This window comes from Neltuma alba, unplaced genomic scaffold (assembly GCF_004799145.2).
Source record: "Neltuma alba isolate B1F8T4 unplaced genomic scaffold, ASM479914v2 tig00011516_pilon, whole genome shotgun sequence".
NCBI classification, from domain to species: Eukaryota; Viridiplantae; Streptophyta; class Magnoliopsida; order Fabales; family Fabaceae; genus Neltuma; species Neltuma alba.
The window spans coordinates 24,140-45,456 of record NW_021636183.1 but is presented as its reverse complement, the minus strand read 5'-3'; the positions used below and the strand labels follow the sequence as shown (position 1 = coordinate 45,456).

Genomic DNA, 21,317 nt, shown 5'->3' with positions numbered 1-21,317 from the left:
TATGATATGAATGTTGTGTTTTCATTCTGGTCAGATAGATGACTGTGTTGTCCTCATCTGCCATGATCATATTTAATTTTCTTATTTATCATGTTTTGTATTCCTGGATGAATTTGGAATTGATATCTATGTACATATATGCATTAGTAATTATACATTTTTGACATGAACTCCTAGCAGGTGCATAAATGCTGAATTACTGATTTTCTAGATGTATATCTATGTTTTTTGTTCAGATACAGAGCAGTTACAAGTGCCTACTATAGGGGTGCTGTGGGGGCCATGATAGTTTATGACATCAGCAAACGACAGACTTTTGATCACATACCTCGGTGGCTGAAGAACTACGTAACCATGCTGACAAGAACATTGTCATCATTCTAATTGGAAACAAAAGTGATCTTGAGAACCAACGTGCAGTGCCCACGGAGGATGCAAAAGAATTTGCTGAAAAAGAGGGACTGTTTTTCTTAGAGACCTCGGCACTGGAAGCAACTAATGTTGAAACAGCCTTCATGACTGTTTTGACGGAAATTTTCAACATTGTCAACAAGAAAAACCTAGCTGCCAGTGAAAATCAAAACGGCAACGCTGCGCCTCCTTCTGGCAAGAAAATTATAATTCCAGGTCCTGCTCAAGAAATACCTACTAAGAGGAATATGTGTTGTCAGTCATCTTGAGTTTCTTTATAATTGTTTTCAATTTACCCCATTCATTATACGATATTCCTATTCTCAATTTTTTAAGGTTTGGTTGCTTTTCCTTTGCACATTTGCATCACTTTTTCAAGTTTATTTTGCTTGAGCTGATGAGGGAAGAACTAGAGATGAAGGTGATTTATGGCGTTACGCTTTTAGGGGGTCAATTATTAGTCGGAATTGTTGACTGTATTGTAAATTAGACTATAATGGTGTTGCTAGTGCATATGACATGTGGGCATGGCTTTGATAGCTGCTGAGGTCATTTCAATTTCTGATCAATGGCATTTCGCCAGTGTCACGGTAGAATTAGAGTAATCTATTACTAGCTCCGATCCTTAATATAAGAGTTAGTTGACTAATTTGAGCAGATTAAAAAAATAATTAAGTTAGTTATTGTATAAATAGGTGGTGTTTTTTTTAAAAATATCATTGTTAGTGAAATGTATTGGTCAGAACTACCATTATTACAACGACTACAACGACTATCTAAAAAAGAGAGATAAAAGTGAATTAGAATTTTATATTTAAGACTAAATAAAAATCAAATAAGTTCTTGTATAAGAAATCAGAAGTATTGAGTGAAGAGTAAGAATTAGTGTTTTAAGATTAGAAACAAGGTCAAATATTAACATCTTCCTTGTAGAAGAACTTTATATGTTAAATTCGAGTAATTTAACAACGTTACAATAAGCATCTAAAAGACGTTTATAAGTGTTTGGAATCACATCTGGACCTTCAAACTGACTTCTTACCGGTAAAAGGAGTTTTTTTTGATTTGGGATGTGTTTGGAATCACATTTGCAATCTACTTCTGTGACAACGGACTTTACAATAAGCTCAAAAAGCTACTTTTATCCAATTGACTTCTGTAAAAGTCAGATTGAGTTATAATTCACCGCTTCCAAACACACTAATTCAGTTTAACATAAAATCAATCTAACAACATCCAAATTATCATTGTCCAAATAATATATTAACTTCAACGTTAAATTTTCAACGGGAAACTAGTATCATTAGGGGTAGTAATATGGGCCAACCTGCAACCTGCGGATTGGCCCGTGATAGGTTAGGGTTAGGCGGTGTAAGCTAAAAAGGTCCTGTGTAATGGTGGGTTGGCTTTTAGCCAACTCTAACCCGCCATGATGGGTTGATGTGTTGGCCCACCAACTCACTTACTATTTTTTTAATTTTTTTATTTTTTAAATATTTTTCTTATACAATATAAAAAATATAGTAAAATTTTTATCTTTTCTTTAAATACTTGATAAAAACACAAATAAATAAATGATATAGGTATTTTTTAAATTTTTTAGATAGAATATATAATATAATAATATACATATAATGATTAATAAAATTTAAAAAATACAAAAAAAATAAATGCAGATTGACCTGCGAGTCGGCGGGTTAACCCGCAATGGGTTGTGAGTTAGACGTGGGTTGAAAAGCGTTGTTTACTGACAGGTTGAGTTTTAACCAACCCTAACCTATTATTTTTAGTGGATTGGCGGGTTAGACCCGCAAGTTTAACCCATATTACCAACTCTAAGTATCATTACTAGCATTACAAATATCTTAATAATTGCGAAATTACTACCTTCACTCCTTAATATAAGAATTAGTTTGATTTTCAATTTGATCTTAAATATAATATCTCAATCCATTTTGTCTCTAGTATTTATTCATCTTTTTTTCAAAGTAATCATTATAATAGTTATATGTTACATATTCAATCAAATAATAATTTTAACTAATACATAAGTAGTAAGAATATTTTAAGAAAGATAACACCTAATCATTACAAATAGCTAACTCAACAAACTTTCTTAATCTACTCAAATTAATTAACTCTTATATTAAGTACCTCAATACTATTTTGAAAAATATTGAAGATTTGACCATAGACCAAAATAAGTATCTTTAACTCCTCCACTCATGTGCGGGTATATCACGTGTTACTGTCAATCATACTCCGACAACAAATTAACCACATGGCAACTTTCACCTTAAACCTCATCCGTATCAAAGCAATGCTGAAGAAACAATTTCTTTGAAGCAATACGTAACCTATAACCATGCATGTTTTACATCAATTGATGGAGCTACTGATAAGTTACGCTAATTTCACTCATACAAGCATGTACGCAAACCTATTAGGTATTGTCGCCTCCGGGAGCTTCTGAGTCATCGACACCGTTAGGAGCTTCTGAGTCATCGATGCCGTTAGGGCCCTGCGCTTCATCAACAGCATTATTGGAGGGCCTGTTCTCATGCACGGAGGAACCATTTTCTGTGTCAAAGCGCACTAGAAGTCTCTCGAGCAGTTCCCGGCAGTCCATTGCAGTAACCATCACAGTCAAACTGGCCCTGCCTTTCCAGCATCCAATGGCTATGGTAGACTCTTCCACGTGAACCAATTCTGGTGGTTCTCTTTTCCCTGCAGAAAAAGGTAAGAGCCGGCGTAAACAGAAATGTTACAGGGCGTTCACCATCCCCACAGTATGATAAAACAATACATACCTTTACTCAGAACTATCACACAATACCCTGGCGTTAGGTTTTCTGCCTTTTTGCCAAACTCAGCATCAACAAAATCCGCAAATTTTATTGTTTTGTACTGCAGAAGATGCTGGAAGTCTCCAGGACATGCATGAAGAATCCTCTTGGTAACGTATGGCAAAATAAGAGGCAATCCTTCAGATGATATTCGGAAAGCACATGGTGCTGAGCATCCTTCTCTTGATGTCTGTCTTTCCTGCGGGATCAGAGCACAGTAATTTTATTTAATTTCTCCCACAAACAAGTCTTTCACCAGAGACAGTCTGGGCTAAGCAATCATATTTCTCACAGCAAAGTGATTGGACTTGAAATGTTGTGAATAAAAATAAAGACATTTTATACAAGATGGTCCAGTAAATTATCATAGTTGGAATTATATCCCTTCATACGGCTAAAATTCATATCTAGTTGGTAATAAGAAGCCATGAGCAATCATAGTTTTAAAATCATCCAACTTCGGAGTCATATGTGCTCAATTTCTCAATTCAATATTATTATCATGTCAACAAGTTTATAAACCACACTTCTGCTAACTAAAATCCATTTAATTAGTGCGTAAAAAAATCTGTTTTAAAAAGGTGGTTTTAGTCCACAGATGAGTTGTTGGGAGAACCTGGAGGTAAACAAACAGGCCCTAAATCTACCTTCGGTGCCATTATATATCCTTTGCTCACACAAATCCCTAGCTCCACCTGCCCCTGATCTTCTAGGTCTCACCAAACCACATGGTCACTATAGTCTCTTGCACTGATTTATTTGAAAAAAAGGAGGCTAGACGACACTACCAACACTCATATCAGAGGTTGAAGGATGAAGAATTAGATATACTCACAAACATCTTCAAACCAAGAGATGCTATTTTGAGTTGCTGCCCGACTGAGAAATTCAGTTCAAGAACATCTTTGACTGACTTGCTGACATAATAAATTCTTTTCACACGGCCTCTATCAATGTTTCTAGTGACAAGCTGACCATTGAATGGAAACCTTTCATCAATACCATAAAAATCCTTTATGCTGTTAATAGTGACTTCATCTCTGAAAAAGAAAACAGGATCAACGCCTCTCCACTTGCCTTGAATCTGCAGCTTTCTTTTTCCTGGAGTCATTTTTACTATGCTTTCTGTTTTAAGAGGCTTTTGCCCTTCCTCTGAATCCTCTTCTAAACATGCACCAGAATGACTAGTTTCCACATCTGTGTTGGGTTTGTTATCGATTACAGTAACTACTTCCAAAGCTTCCTCAGGTGTATTTTCTAATGACTCGACCTGCAATACTTTTGAATCCTCAATATCCTGGTTCTCTGGTTCTCCATCCTGCTTAGGAATTCCATCTTTTGTTTTTTCTGGAGCAGGAATTGCTGCAAAGAAGAAAACAATAACTTAATTATAGCACACAATCAACATGGAAGGGAAGTCTGTGTTGGAAAGAATGCGACATGGAAAATGAGTACTGAAAGAGGAATTAGTAACCATGATGACCAGGAATTCTTGACTATCATTAACAGATATTATGACAGAGGGACAACTAACATCATGTTTAAAATTACCTGGAAGAGCTGAAACCTTTTGCAGTACCGCAATAAAGAAAGCTCCAGTGTTTTGATCATGAGGTGCAATCCTCATGCAACGCTCTAGTGGTAAATCAGATACTTCCTCAGTAAACTTATATGTTCCAGGATTCTCTGCTGCTTGATTGCCATCTTCAGAGTTTCCACAAACACCCTTATCATTATCATCTCCCATTTCCACCTTGTGATTACTGTCAACAAGGTCCTGACAATTTTTTCCACAAGGAAACATGCTGGGAAGAACTGCACTTCTTCGATACATGGGAACATCTTTATAGGAACACAACCACACGCCCCTGTCACGCACCTGCACCGCCAAAATCAAACCTTTCAGAAATATTAAAACACATACTGTTACCTAACCCTTCCACAAATGAAGCCACAAAGCTCATTTCATGCACTCATTCACAAATCCAATAGCTTCTGCCCGACATGCAAGCTATTATTGGGGAACCAGATTTTTGTCATTCCACTTAACTAGGTGGACAGACAACTTAGTAATAATCATATATTATCATACATTTAATTAAAAATAATTAACCAATACCCCATCCAAACATTAGCTAACTGAAAAAACAACGGTCCAAGTCCATTAATTTCCCGCAACTTGAGCTAGCAGTCTTGAGTTGAAAGAGACGAAGCTTTCAGCCTTTGAATAGATTTTAAGAACAAAAGATCTTAGAATACTCGGTTAATGATGAGATATGAGGTTAATTACGGATATCTAGAATTCTAGGAAAATCTAGTATAATTTTATGATTATCTTTATTAGGATCTTAAATATGATTTACATTATTATCTTTTAAATAAATAATTTGGATTAGGTTTAGATTTATGAGATTGTTTCTTATATAGTGGAGTCTTCCATTTTTATAATTTCTTTTGCTCGAAGACTAAGTTAGGGGTTTAGGTTTCTTAGAACTTGATGGGCTAAAATTATTTTTATTGTAGACTTTTGGATGAAATGAATAGAGTGTTGATGTTTAAGATTTCTCTCCCTCTTCTTCTACCTTTCCCTTATTTCGTCTATATCTCCCTCCTTTTCTTGCTCTCCTCCCTACTCTACTCCTCTTCCTTCCCCTCTCTTGTTCATCAATTTGGTATCCGATTGCTTCAAGATCCTCTGGATCGTTTTGTAAAAAAAGAATAAACTACTTTGATGCACAAATACTTTTGTAAGAGTGTGGTTTCTCTTACTAAAGCTGAGAGCGCTGACTAACATGCTCAAGCAGCTCAACCTTGACACATGTAGGAAATAAAAAAGTGCAACTCTTGTATTCAATGTAATATCTTCAAATGATCATTTAGGGAAAATTGGAGAGGACACAGAAAATTATATTATTAAAGAGGATCATAGAAACTGTAATTATTTAGAAGGACCTTTCTTGGTCAAAAAAAATTATTTAGAAGGACTAAATACCAAAATATTAATTTAAAAATATCCCTAGCCATATATTCTAGGTTCCCTCTTACCTACAGATTTTTTTTTTCTCCAAAGAAAAACTAAAACCACCCATTATCCCCAGGACCATATCATTTGTTTTTTTAAACGTTTTTCCTTCACCAAGAGTAGCATCCACCGTATCATCAACATCCCATTTAATTATTACTATCGATATTTGTTCATTTATATCATCATTAATTATTTTTTGTCTTGTTTATATTGTCATCACTGCTATCAATAAAATCTCTTCACTAAAAATTAAACTCATTTCATATTTTATCAGAACTAGTGTAAACTTCAGAGACAAAAATAAAATGTTATGTAAATAGTGTCAGAAATTGAAACATCCTAACATATTACTACCTCCGGTTCTTGCTAATAAATATGATCTCAATATCAATTTAAGATTTATAACATTTCAAATTATGCACAAATTAATGTGGATCTCATGAGGTTATGTAAAATAATCATTATTTATAATTTATAAATAAATGGTGTGATTTGCTAGAGCTTTATAGTTTATATTATGTGTGTGTATCATAAGACTCCCCCTCAGAATCATTTAATTAAAATCATTAAATCCACATAAAATATATCAATAAAATTATAAGATCAAATATTTAAAAAAAAAAATAAAGAAAGATGAAAGAAATTATGCTTCACTTGAAAAGGTTACAACAAGGGGGCATACCAAGACAAAAAAGTTAATGAGAGTGAAATAGACTAATCTAAAAGATGTTAAATTTATACCCTATATCTTAGTAATTAGCCCGTTAAGATGTTAAAAAGGAACTATCCCCCACAAAAAAACATAAGAAACCTCGTTACCATTTGTTTCTATTGTGATTTATTTATAGATTTTATTGGTCATACGGAAATTTTTATTGATAATATATATTTTTGAATTATACAAGTATTGTCTAATGGAGCGAATCCAGCTTACCAATTCCACATAAAATTATAATATATTATCCAAATATTTTTAATTTTATCAACATTACATGGACTTTTTTTAATTTTTACAAATTACAGAAATTTCTTTGAAAATAAAAATAAATTATATAAGAGGCTAAAGCATACTTTTAGATTTTTTTAACTTTTGACAATGTTTCACATTTGATCCCTTTTTTGGTGGGGGAAAAAAAATTGATCCCTTTAAATAGCGGCACATTTTTAGTTCTTTAACCCTAAAACCATCAACAAACAATGAAAATATTGAGATATTGAATGTTGATAAAATTTTCAAATACTAACATATTAAATTTAATTTTCAAAACAATTATGATTGTTAGAAAAAAAACATCATTTAAGATTAGTGATTTTAGGGTTAAAGGCCTAAAAATATATTTCTTAAAGTTAAGGGACTAAACTGAATTCTTGCATAAAGTTAAAGGACCAAATGCATACTTTGGCCATTATACAGACTTTCTTTGAATTATTTTAAATTTCATAGTTTTTTTATTCTAGGCATATATAACCTTTTTTAAAAATATGTAGTAAATTATAGAAGAATCTCAAATTTTACTAAAATTACATATTTTTTATTTTCAATCAAATGTTTTTATTTTAAAAATAAAATTCTAATTTTGACATATCTGAAAAATGTTTGTGTGTTTCTTTCCGATTGATATTTACACAAGTTGTAAAGATTGAGGGAAATTCTGTTGAATTTAGTGATATTTAAATTTGGCATTAGTTTTTAAAATAGAACATAGGAGAGAATGTAGGAGGTTCAGTCAGGGGCAAGGATCACTTTTGAATTAATATTTTAGTATTTGATCTTTTAAATAATTACAATTGTTATGATCCTCTCCGATAAATGTTATTCCCTCTTGGTCTTTCTCTAATTTTCCCTTGAATTTAATATACAACCGAAGGAAAGATTCGGGTGGAAAAACACAAACCTTCCATTTCTTGAGACCTGGACGGCGCAAAAGCTGGGGGCGCTCATTTGAGACATCAACAAGTTCAACAGATCCTCCGCACCTCCGTAAAACCTGCAGTTTGTCAAAAAATTAGATATAGAGAATTAGCCATGGCCCTTCACAGATTAAAGTCCAAGTTATGAAGCACCAAAGGTTCATTTAAATAAGTAGATAAATGACGGCTACCTCCAGAACTAGGTATTTCACCCGTTATCTTCCATCAACTAATTCTTACATGATGGTATAAAATACTCTCTACAAACTAAAGTCAGTGGACCCAGGTGCTAGGGGAAATTAACAAAAGCTTCCAGGTTAATGCATTGTCATAGGCACAGACATGCATTTAAACATCTCTCAAAAGTTCCTAACACTACTGCCAAAGGAAGATTGTGGCTATCAAAATATTCATTCTAATTTCTTCCTTCAATATCACAAGGTAAAGCACATAACCTTGAAGCAGTCAACCAAAGTTCACGTTTCACGGAGACTTGGCCAGGACTATAGCATTTTAGATGATACGATAAGAGGTATAAAAAGGTTATTTGCAATAACAGGCATGATTTCGCAGAGAAGAGACATGGATAAAGATGCTTGGCATTTTAAAAATTTAAGGTCTTCAATTGCATAAAAATAAATCGGCCATCTGCATCGTATCATTGATACCAAGCTACTTACATACAGTTACACATTTAGGTGCCAACATGACATGATTGTATACAGCAATGTTCTGCTTCTCTTTTTTTCCTCTTGGAGCGACACTTTTGGTTCATTGTTTATAATTAAAATTAAAATTATCATATTTGAGACATGACCACGACTAATGGATCGGCAACAGCCCTCAACATGGTAAGTAAAAGAACTTGTTGCACCAATGGAATAAACATGTTCAGATAAAAAAAGTCGTACACCTAAATAAACACAAAATACAAGCACACAAGAAAACAGCCAAAAATCAAGCACACACCTAAATAAACGCAAAATACAAGCACACAAAAAAACAGCCAAAAATTAAGCACACCAACAATGACAACAAAAGAAAATCCCAAGAGTCCATATACTTCTTAAGTGTCAGTGTCATGTCTAGTTAGATGCAAATTAAACATGGACATTGCTCAGTATCTAAGGATAGTGCTATCGAACCAGACAGACTACATAACATGGCTCCTGGCCGAACCACCGAAAAGACAAGTGCAACCAAAGTTGATTACCTCTGCAACCACAGCTTCATTCTCAATTGGATTCATTGAGCAGGTGGAATAGACCATTCTTCCGCCAACTTTAAGTAAAGATAAGCCTAACAAATTCAACACAGCTGCTGAGTTTGGCAAAAATCATCTTAAAAATTGCAACCCTATCTAACGTATAATCAGTTAGGAAAAAGCAGTAAGAATCCAGTGATTTATCAACATTTTTGACCTTTGGCATCAAAAGGAAGTCAATTAAAAATTAAAACTCCTCAATTAAAAAAAAAATCCTTGCTTTAAAGAATTAAAGATTCTTCTATCTTCCAAAGGAACACAGCAATGAAAAGAAAACAATGAGCAACTAGTCCAGACCTTCAGACTTACTAGTTCCTAAACAACATGAAAGCTATTGTTCGATTTCAAAGATTAAAGGATACAGTTAAATCCGATGATATGGCTTGATTCAATAAAGAAATAAAACACGAACCTTAACAAAACCAGAGAACTTCCTGTAGAAAAAACAAAGTTGGCCCAGGCCAGTAAAGTGCTTAGGAATTCATTTCTGTGCTTTAACTTGCTAATAAATGCAACACATGAAAGCATGGGCTCTTATCATAATCAGCATTGACCACAAATACAATTTTTTTTTTTTTAAATTACAATGACAACATAAAAGGGAAACCCATAAAATAAGAGAACAATCAAGAAGTACCTCGCATAGCTATTAGAACTTGTAGGCTATGAAGCCCATTGCCCATTCCAATATTCCTGTGTACAAGCCAAGCAAATCTTTACCCAAAAAAAAAAAAAAAATTGAAGGGGGGAAAATATGGTAATTGAAGAGGAATCCAGACGGAAAAAAATAAGGAGAGAGAGCTATCATACCATTTCCTCCAAAGATCAGGTGCCTTGCGAAGGGTTCCATCTCCACTGCACGGAACATCACAGAGAATGCAATCAAATAAAAGTTGGCCCATATGCCGCTCTGGTTCCAATGATTCATGATTTCTGACTAAACGACAGCCTGGGAAGTTCTGAGCTTCATGATTAGTGACGATGAGGTTGGCTGTGCACATCCTTTTTGTCTGGTGGATGAGAAGATTACATCTTTGAACATCAAGATCATTTGCTATCACCTAATTATGAAAAGAATATAATCAAACAGAAGTTGCGTTATAGCTGATGTGACCAGAAGAACAGCTAATAATTACTAAACTTCTGATCTAAAAAATCAGATAAGATGAAGCCAGCCACCAATAAATAATAGAAAATGATAAAAAAGAAGGTAGTCAAAAATTAAAATGGCACAGCATAAGTAAAAGGGAATAACCATTCCATTGGGAAGTGATCCAGGTTTAGTTGATTGGTATATAATCTCAAGCAATTGGAATGTTTTCGAACCTGGTGCCGCACACACTAAAGGAAAGCAAAGTCATAATAAAGTAGTCAGAAACACTAAAAAAATAACAAATGAAGCATCAGAGTAAAGAAGTAATGAAATGCCAAACTTGTATATTTTTAGCATTACGATTAGAAAAGTACAACAAACCAGAACAGTAAAAATAAAATTACTTCAGTTAATTAGATACTTCTTACTATCAAGCACAAAATGATTTGGCTGCACATTCAAGAAGAGGGGAGGCACCTGCATCACAACCAGTCATTTTACTAAAAGCTAAATTTTAGGAAAGCAAGTGCCTATAAATTTTAGAAAAGCGTAAGTGTATAATTTTGAAGTTTGAGAGACAGAATGTAAACTGGCCCACCATGCTGACAGCTTCCTGTCTTGTAATATTTCCAATTTCATTTTCTAGCTTTAAGAATTCATGGAACCTGAGAGATTAATATAATCAGAAACAGAAACTTGAAATATTCATTTTAAAACTAACTGATGAGTGATTCATTTCAATTTATTGGCCAATGGCATTAGCACGCAGACACAAATGATGAAAACATCACATATATAATTACTGCGGGAAGGATGCAATAACCAATGACTAACAGGATGTCCTGCAGTTTAATGTCCAATTTTAGAAATGTGTTGTTTTGATAGAACTGATATTCACTCCAAAAGCAATAAACTAATGATAGAAGACCTTGGGAATTCTTTAGTTGCTATTGACTAATGCAGACAAATCAATTGCAATCTACATGATAACGTTCTGTAGGGAAAAGGGAAAAAGCAAATGTGTATTTACAGCTTTGCGCCATGGTAATGCATAACAAATTTGGTATTACTGTGCCTCTTTCAAGAAATGAAAGGGAATACAACTGAATTTGTTATCATGCAACCCCCCAAAACCCCCGACATACATATGTAATGCTGAAGAAAGCATATTTAGATTCTAGAACAATAATGCATACAACTAAATCACTTGGTTTGCTATGTTTTCAATTCATCAAACATTTGGAGTTATACCTGTTAACCTGTTTATCAACAACTACTTGCTCTCTTTTCTTGAGTGAGCTACTTGCTCTCTTTATGAAAAACGAAGTAAAAGAAAGTGGAAACAGAAGGTCAAGTGAATAAAGGGTGGGATTATTCTCTCATGGACTGAACTATAGCCGTTAGAATAGCAGTTTTAGAATGATTCCCCTTGGCTATAAAATGGAAGTCCCACGAATTGTAGTGACTGTTGAAGTAGAAGAAGAATCTGTGGATTTCATTATGCCATCAAGCAATTTTAATTGTTAGATGAATATATACAGACCAGAAAAGGTTAGATAGAGAAGGATAGACAGTAACGAACACTTTTCCTCCTCCTTCAAAAAGATAAAGACGTATTTAGGGGGGTGGGGGGAAGAAAAGAACTCTTCATATTTTATGTATGATGTGTTTAAAAACAAACATGAGCCATTTCATGCAATAAACTTAGATCCAAACACAGATTAGAATTTATCTACCTCTCAAGCGTTTGATTCTTCCTCAGCTGCATACGGGAGAAGTTTGAGTGCCAAGCAAGATTCTCAGGATACCATGGCAAAGGTTTAATGGCCTCTGCCTCATCCCCTTCAGCAACCTAGTAAGAATAATTAAAAACCAAAATACAGCTTCAATAGGGGGAAAAAACGAAGGGCAGCGTAATGATCATAATGGTACAAGTGCTGACAAACCTCAGCCTGAAGAGTTTGCACAAAATCATCCTCCAATTGCGATCTAAGATCAGCAGAAAACTGGCTACTGCAAGAAGCAAAGGAAATCACAATGAAACAATGCACAACAAAAACTAGAGGAATCAATCTCGTTCAATAAAAATTTTTATTGTAAAAAGGATGAACAACGCAGCACGGTGAATGCTTTTGCCATTCGAAAGTCATTTTCGAATAGCAAAGCATTAGAGTGCCGTTATTAAGCCAACCTCTCGTAGAGAGTGAAACAACAAAAATGGACGTCAATCAAAATTAACAGTCAATAATAGAGTAGAAAAATTGTTGACCAGCAATTACCAAGCGTTAATTCTGAAGCTAGCAGGCAATGGAGTTCTGAGAACTGCGACGAAAGCATCCCAATCTTCTGGTGGCACTATGCCCTGCTCCTGCAATGGGATTAGCACAAAGCACGATAAAAACAGGACCAACAATCTTCAGAAAAGAAACAAATGATGAAAGAGGAAAAGAAAAACGCACTTTGTAATACTCATCAAAAGCAGAGTTCTGAGTGGCGAAGGGAGTCCAAGTTGGATTTAGATTATCAGTAGAGTCAGGGTCTTGAGAAGAAGGATCGGGTTTTGAACGCTTCCATACATTCTCTGAGCTCTGCCGGAAATGCTTTCGTTGAGTACGAGACTTGCCTCGACCGCCCATACTGCTGCCCCTTGGACTGCACAGTTTGTCCTTCGACTTCTCTATTCCACAAGTTAACCGCCCTTCCCTTCCGTTAGGGTTCAGCATGGCCCTATTACCGCCCCTTCAATAATTGTATGTATTTTTAAATTTCTTAAATTAAAATTGCAGTGTTTATTTATTTATTTATTTTTGTCATCTTTTATCAAATTATTCTGAATTTTAGATTTTTTTAATACTCTAATTCATATTAATAACTTATTTTAAAATTACAATTTAATTTTAGAACCCTAATAAGTCTAACTAAAATACTAAAATTCAGCATTAGGCATACATTTTTAATAAATTTCTAATCAAGCCTTAATAGGCCTGGGTAGACTTTTTTTTAATATTGTTGAAAGACCAAAATACCATTTTATAGTTAAAATGAAAAACTAATAGTAAGGTGGATGTCTAATTTTGGTTTCAATTATTTCCTCTTTTCCATATATTGCTTCTCGTTTTTTTGGGTTTTCACTCTCAAGCATTATTATGATTCATTCATTTCGATTAATGGTTGTAAATCAATTTCATAGCAACACATCCTGGCCTGTTGATTTCATCCCAACATCCTAGCCTATCATCAAGAAGGAAAGGAGGGCACCAGCATCCCAACGAGCTAATTATCTTAAAAGTAAATTTTTAATCTTGATTTATAAAATATGAAATAAGTTTATGATAAAAAAATTTTCTCGAATTACGTAAAATGTATTTAAAAGTAATTTTGAACGTGGTGACAAACTGGGAATAAATCAATTTCATGGCAAGGAAAATCTTTATTGATTCATTTACCAGAATCTGTTGATCTCCTAACAAAGTATTATTGGTAATTTATTAGTTACAAGCAATATGAATAATATACTAATGGAATTATATTACTTATTATTTTTAATTTTTTCTACTTAAAACCAATATAAATTATATAAAACAATTATTAAAAAAATCCCTTACCCCTGTTGTTTCACCATCCTTTTTCTCTATTTTATTTCCTGCTTGCATTTCTTCTTTTTCCTTCCCCTAGGTGTAACATCCTTATTTTTTATCTAGTATTTAATTAAATTTATAAATAAATATATTTTAGTATTAAGAAAAAAAAAAAAAGAAGAAGTTAGATATAGGCAAATTATTATTATTATTTTAATAATGTTTTTGTATGTGATTGTGTGTATGTGTGGATGATATTCTAGAAAATTAAACCATAGTATAGAAGTCCCACATCGACTAATCTTTAGAGTGAAGGAGTTTGAGGAGCCTATATATAGGAGCTAGTGAGTGGAGCTTGGAGTAAGTAAATAATTTTCGCACATATCTGAGGTAGTCTCAGAAAAGTGCTAGTTTTGATTTTATTAACCGTTGGATCGGACTGAAATTTGGTCGGTCCATTTGGGACATCCAAATCGTTAATTTCAACGGTCGGATCACCCTTTTGATCTTCGAGTTACAAGTTATTAGGTACGTTTTTAACTTATATCTTTTGGATTTAGCAGATAGAGTCCTGAATAGTAAATTAGCATTTTAAAGTTTATTCACCGTTAGATTGAGCTATAATTTGGAGGATAGTATCATGATGGATAGGAAATTGAATTCAACGGTTAGATTATGGGTTTAACTTCTGTAGTGAGAATAACTTGGGTCGTACTAAGTCTATTTGTCTAAGTCTTTCGAAGATGGAATATAAGTTATAAATTTATAGTTTGTCTATTTCCATTATGAATTTGATGATTCTAATAAAATAATATAATAATTAAAGGATATTTAAGTAAGGAAATTTAGGAATCGAGTCTAAATCACATATATATATGTTCTTATTCCAAACCTTAGAGAAATGTCTTTTAGGCTAGAGTTCTGAGTAAAATTAAAGCTTTTAGAGAAGGAGTTAGAGGCTAGAATTTTGTGAGTAGCCTACTCTAATACTATAGAGATAATATTTTAATTTTGTTTGTAGATATAAACTCTATTGTGGCATTTTCGAGGTTGGACTCTGGTTGTAGTTGATTGATAGCTAGGAGACCAGGTAACTAAATTTCTATCTGTTGCATGCTCTAGTATGAAGTTGGTGAGCGGCTTTATAACTAATTCTATAAAAGTATATTACGTTTTATATGAACTGTCTTGTGGGATGCTATTTTAAAAAGGATTGACATAGTTTGTATTGCAAGAAATTGGTGATCATGATTATGATGTGCTATTATGAAATTCTGTTGATTATGCATATAAATGTGTCATGTTGAACCCTGTGCATCTATTTTGGGTGGGGAAAGGAGATAATTGGAGTTATTGAGATTCATATACTTGCCACGTGGTATTAGCCTCCATACGGAGCTCTATGGTTGGCTGCTATTATTGTCCCACTAGTTCTTCGAGGGACTGCGACACCCCACTAGTTCTTCGAGGGGGGACCCATGGTCCACCGAGTGCTCTGTGGTCTTTGGCCGGTCCACATCATTCGTGTGGTGAGCTTGTTAGAGTTGCCAGTCAAATGGAAAGAACTTAGCCCATGGGTCCAGTCGGCGGAAATAAGGAGGATATAAGGATGGGTTTGGGTTCAGGAATTGCATATGACATGAGATATTCATTGATATTTATATCTTTTAAATAAATGACAAGTATGTTATTTCTTTTGAAATGTATCCATTGCATGAGACTGGTGGAAATATTTGTCTTGTATGATTATTGTGAGTTTAAATGTTAAATAAATGTTTATCAACTATTATTAACTCTGTGTATCCCACCTGACACCTCGCTAGCCCATGCTAGGGTGTGGGATAGGTAGGGATTTAGTTACTGAGACGTTGTCTCACTCCTGTTGCTTTACCATTTTCAGGAAACAATACGTTAGCGGGACCTTCGGGGAAGACTCCTGAGGCTCAATAACTGTAGCTGGCAGTGTAGAGCTTCTGGACCTTATTTTATGTAATCTTTTCGTATATTGCCACGCATCAGGACTGCATTATTTGGAACTTATTTTACCTTCTTATATTTTTATGTCGTTTGACTAAATAAACGTATTATATTTTCTATCTTTGGTTTATTTTGTTTGGACATTGGAATAGGGTGCTGGTAGTGGGCTTGAGACCCTTAGATTGCATGTGATTGAATTATTGTGGATCCACGATGTGATAATGGCAATTTTGGCAAGTTTAGTTGTTGCTAGTGTTGACTAAGATAGTCAAGTCTAAACTGCTATTATAATTTATCATTCAAAGGCATATTGTTTTATAACCATGTTTGCCATGATTACAACTATAGGTTATTCTTTTTCTAACCATGATAGTCTTAATTAAGGTCGAATGTTTTTCTATCATGGTTAGCCCTTTAATGATGTGATTGCTCTTAAATAACCATGATAGGGTATGTTTACTAGTTTTAATCTTTTCTATCATGGTTAGTTCTGGTTAGTAAGTGGTGATGTTACATTTTGGTATCAGAGCCATTGGTTTTTCCTTTTTGTGATTTTGAATTGCTTCCTGCATGCATATAGTGGCAATATACGTAGTTACATAAACTTCCCTGAAATGTCTTTAGTTTTCTTGTGTTTTCTTTCGTTTGGTTGTATTCATGGGTTCCATCCTTAGGTGGGGAGAATGGCAAGACCACGAAGGACTGAACCCATAGTAGAGGAGGCTTCTTCTTCTCCGGAACAACTTCTTAATCAACCTAATGATCAACTACCCGAGCAACCTCAACAGCAGAATAACGAGGTTCTACTGACGCAATTACGACAAGTAGTGGCTGAAGTCGTGGAAGAAAGGCTTAAGAAGTTGGAGGAGGATATGATGGGAAAAAGAAATTCAGAGATCAGACCAGAGGAAAACCCAGTTGAGAGTAAGAGTGTGGGTGACTTGCAGTCTAGAGAGCGAGGTGCTCCAAGTACTGAGAGCGGGAAAGAAACGGTCCAACAAACCCCGCTAGTGGATGTTTCAATGAAAACAGTATGGAAAGATGTGAGCCGTCATAATCCCCCGAGATTTAAGGGTGACATGAATCCAGTTGAGGCTGAAGGTTGGATTGATAAACTGGAGACCATTTTCAGAGCTGCCCCTTGCATTACTCAGCATAAAGTGCAAGTAGCTATTGTGCTGTTAGAGGGACGAGCTAAGCGCTGGTGGGAAAGTGTGAGCCCAGCTGATGACTCACAAGTTACTTGGAATGAATTCAAGAGGATGTTCTTCGATCACTATTTCCCACCTGCCCTACGTCAAGACAAGGAATCAGAGTTCTTTGCCTTGCAACAAAACAATATGCATGAAGATGACTTCATTGCTAAGTTTATAGACTTGTCCAAGTATGTGACATTGTTGCGGAGGGATGAGGACTCAGGGTGGATGGCTAGGCAATTACGAGAAAGAGCTAGACCAGACTTGAAGCAACAACTGGCCCTGGTTCCAGTGACTGATTTTGGAGATATGTGTACCAACCTTCGAGTTGCAGCTAGGCGGACTCGTGAGGCTGAGGAAGCTCGTAGAAGGGATTCTCAAGGGCGGTTTTCCTCATACCTTGGACCAAGTGGAGGGATTAGTAAGAGAAATAATACAGGCATAGGAAGTGTAGGTCCATATGGAAAGAATCGAAGTTTAAGCCACAAGAAGTCTGTACAGAAGGGCTTAGCCCAGAAGAGCACAATCTCAAGATCTCAGTCTAATAGAAACCCGATCACTCATCATGAATCAGTGATGTCAACCCCTACCATCCATGGACCTTGCTTACAGTGTGGAAGGAACCATCCTGGAAAATGTTGGGAATGCTACAAGTGTCACAAGATGGGGCACATTGCTCGTTATTGTCCTGAGAATCAGCATAACATTCAGAACTCCAGGGATACTCGATCAATAATGCCAGGCCGTGTCTTTGCTATTACTCAAGAAGAAGTAGGTGCTGCCCCTAACGCCATCAAAGGTATGATATCCCTTCAGGGACATAAGGTTGAAGCACTCTTTGATTCTGGTGCTACCCATTCCTTTGTTTCTCATAAATATGTCTTGCATTCTAATTTGCACATCTCTGAGATGCCTGTTATTTTGAGTGTGTCTACTCCTGCGGGTTTGTCTGTTAGAACTACTCAAGCTTGTTTAAACCTTACATTAGACTTTAAAGGCCGTAGAACAACAATAGATCTAATTTGTTTGCCATTACAAGGAATGGATGTAATTATTGGGATGGATTGGTTATCACGTAATAATGCCGTGCTAGATTGTAGAAAAAGAGTAGTTGTCTTCCCTGAAGATGTGGTGCCTACAGAACCATCTAGTGGGACAATATTCTTATCCACCGCGCAAGTAGATGAATGCATACGAAAAGGATGTCAAGCTTATGCGGTGTTCTTCTCAATACAAGTGGATACCGAGGAAGGAATCGATCATATTGACGTGGTTAGGGAATTTCCTGAAGTCTTCCCTAAGGAAATGACCGGGTTACCTCCTGAACGAGAAGTTGAGTTTACAATTGATTTAATACCAAGCACGACACCTATATCCAAGACTCCTTACCGAATGTCTCCATCTGAGTTGAATGAATTAAAAAGACAGATAGAGGAACTTCTCGAGAAAGGGTTCATTAGACCCAGCGTATCCCCATGGGGATCTCCAGTGTTGTTTGTTAAGAAGAAAGATGGAAGCATGCGTTTGTGCATCGACTATCGACAATTGAACAAGGTAACAATCAAGAACAAGTACCCCTTGCCTAGAATAGATGATCTATTAGATCAGCTAGTGGGATCTTCAGTCTTTTCTAAGATTGATTTGCGGTCAGGCTACCATCAACTTAGAGTTAAAGCAGCAGATATCTCTAAGACTGCTTTTCGTACAAGATATGGACATTATGAGTTTCTGGTGATGCCATTTGGGTTGACTAATGCCCCAGCAGTGTTTATGGACTACATGAATCGAATTTTTAGACCTTATCTGGACCAGTTCATAGTTGTATTTATTGATGACATCTTAATCTATTCAAAAAGTGAAGCAGAACATCGAGAACACCTAAGAGTTGCACTACAAGTGTTGAAAGATCACAAGCTTTATGCAAAGTTAAGCAAGTGTGAGTTTTGGTTGAAGGAAGTAAACTTTCTAGGCCATGTGGTTTCAGCAGAGGGGGTGGCAGTAGACCCGAGTAAAGTAGACGCTGTGCTGAAATGGGAGTCACCCAAGTCAGTTACAGAGATTAGAAGCTTTGTGGGATTAGCAGGATACTATCGTAGGTTTATCAAAGGATTCTCTCAGATCGCCATGCCATTAACAAAACTGACAAAGAAAGATCAACCATTCATCTGGACTGATAAGTGTGAAGCTGCATTCCAAGAGTTGAAAACCCGATTAACAACCGCACCTGTACTTACCATCCCTGACCCGAATCGACCATATACCCTATATACTGATGCCTCATTGAAAGGTTTAGGTGCCGTATTAATGCAAGATAGGAAGGCGGTAGCATATGCTTCACGGCAGCTAAGACCCCATGAGGAGAATTATCCAACTCATGATTTAGAACTGGCAGCAGTGGTATTTGCCCTTAAGATTTGGAGACACTATCTTTATGGTTCAAAGTTTGAAGTACTTAGTGACCATAAAAGCCTAAAGTATTTGATGGATCAGAAGGAATTAAACAACCGGCAGCGAAGGTGGCTAGAATTCCTAAAAGATTATGATTTTGAGCTGAGATATCACCCAGGGAAGGCAAACGTGGTCGCAGATGCCCTAAGCCGAAAAACGGTTCACGTACTCTGTATGAATCTGAGAGAGTACTACTTACTGGAGAGCTTGAGGGATAGCAGGGTTTTTCCCAGCTCACCTACCTTATTACAGTCGGATGTTAAGGTGATTGATTTAAGGAAGGAACTTATGGCTTCTCAATTGCAAGATGAGCACCTAAGGAGAATTAAGAAAGAGCTACAGAAAGGAGAGGTAAAGGATTATAGCCTTGGGGAGGATGGTATTTTAAGATACCAAGGGAAGGTGTGCATTCCAGGTAATGAAGAAATTAAGAGGCTGGTACTAGAGGAAGCCCATCGAAGTAAATATACCATGCATCCAGGAGCCACCAAGATGTATCATGACTTGAGACAACAATATTGGTGGCCAGGGATGAAGCGAGATGTGACGGAGTATGTACAGAAGTGTCTCACTTGTCAGAGAGTAAAGATCGAACATTTAAAACCCCCAGGTTTGTTGCAAAATCTAGATATACCCAAATGGAAATGGGAGAGTATCTCTATGGACTTCATTACGGGATTACCAAGAACGCCGGCAGGTTTTGATGCCATATGGGTTATTGTGGATCGGTTAACAAAGTCCGCCCACTTTTTACCCATTAAAATGAACTACTCGATGGAAAAGCTAGCACAGATGTACGTCTCAGAAATAATTAGACTTCATGGAACCCCGGTAAGTATAGTCTCAGATCGCGATCCCCGGTTCACATCAGGATTTTGGAAATCGTTACAAGAGGCAATGGGATCCAAATTGTGTTTTAGTACAGCTTACCACCCGCAGACTGATGGACAAACCGAAAGAACCATACAAACATTGGAAGATATGCTTCGAGCATGTGTTATTGAGTTTAGAGGGAGTTGGGATAGCCACTTATCATTAGCAGAGTTTGCTTATAACAATAGTTACCATTCTAGCATACAAATGGCACCATTTGAAGCATTATATGGCAGAAAGTGCAGATCGCCATTGTGTTGGACAGAGTTGAGTGAAAGGACTATTATTGGCCCTGAGTATGTGGATGAGACCACCAAGAAGATTGAGGTAATCAAACAAAAGTTGCTAACTGCACAAAGTAGACAAAAAAGCTACGCCGATCAAAGACGAAGGCCGCTAGAGTTTGAGGTAGGGGATCATGTGTTCCTGAAGGTATCTCCTACTACCGGTATTGGTAGATCCATTAAAGCTAAAAAGTTGACACCCAGATACATCGGACCGTACGAAATCCTAGAAAGAATTGGGTCAGTAGCCTACCGCATTGCACTACCTCCACACTTGTCAAAGGTACATGATGTATTCCATGTTTCCCAATTGAAGAAATACCAACCGGACCCATCACATGTTATAGAATTAGAAGAGGTAGAACTACGAGAAGACTTGACTTACAAAGCAGAACCAGAGAGAATCCTTGA

At 35.9% G+C, this 21,317-nt stretch overlaps 2 protein-coding genes across 4 annotated transcripts; one reads left to right on the top strand and one right to left on the bottom strand.

The window, feature by feature from the left end:
* Positions 1–315: 315 nt before the first annotated feature.
* On the top strand, positions 316–415 carry LOC114714607 (ras-related protein Rab11C; the record flags this gene model as incomplete). The annotated part of the gene is given in 1 exon segment (XM_028899353.1): positions 316–415. A coding segment is annotated over 1 exon segment (69 nt), but the record flags the coding sequence as incomplete, so codon positions are not given.
* Positions 416–2,602: 2,187 nt separating this feature from the next.
* LOC114714609 (tRNA (cytosine(34)-C(5))-methyltransferase) lies at positions 2,603–13,242 on the bottom strand. 3 transcript variants are annotated; one of them, XM_028899354.1, is made up of 15 exons: positions 13,010–13,242; positions 12,830–12,918; positions 12,497–12,563; positions 12,287–12,402; positions 11,149–11,215; positions 10,979–11,027; positions 10,713–10,798; positions 10,268–10,518; positions 10,095–10,150; positions 9,407–9,492; positions 8,178–8,270; positions 4,809–5,136; positions 4,093–4,619; positions 3,222–3,456; positions 2,603–3,138 (listed from the first exon to the last, which is right to left on the bottom strand). In XM_028899354.1, the coding sequence occupies exons 1-15, from the start codon at positions 13,184–13,186 to the stop codon at positions 2,855–2,857; spliced, it is 2,511 nt and encodes an 836-aa protein (XP_028755187.1). In that variant the 5' UTR covers positions 13,187–13,242; the 3' UTR covers positions 2,603–2,854. The 3 variants fall into 3 exon arrangements, with proteins under 3 accessions (XP_028755187.1, XP_028755189.1, XP_028755188.1); XM_028899356.1 differs by having other exon boundaries at positions 4,270–4,619; XM_028899355.1 differs by having other exon boundaries at positions 4,093–4,604.
* Positions 13,243–21,317: the final 8,075 nt, after the last annotated feature.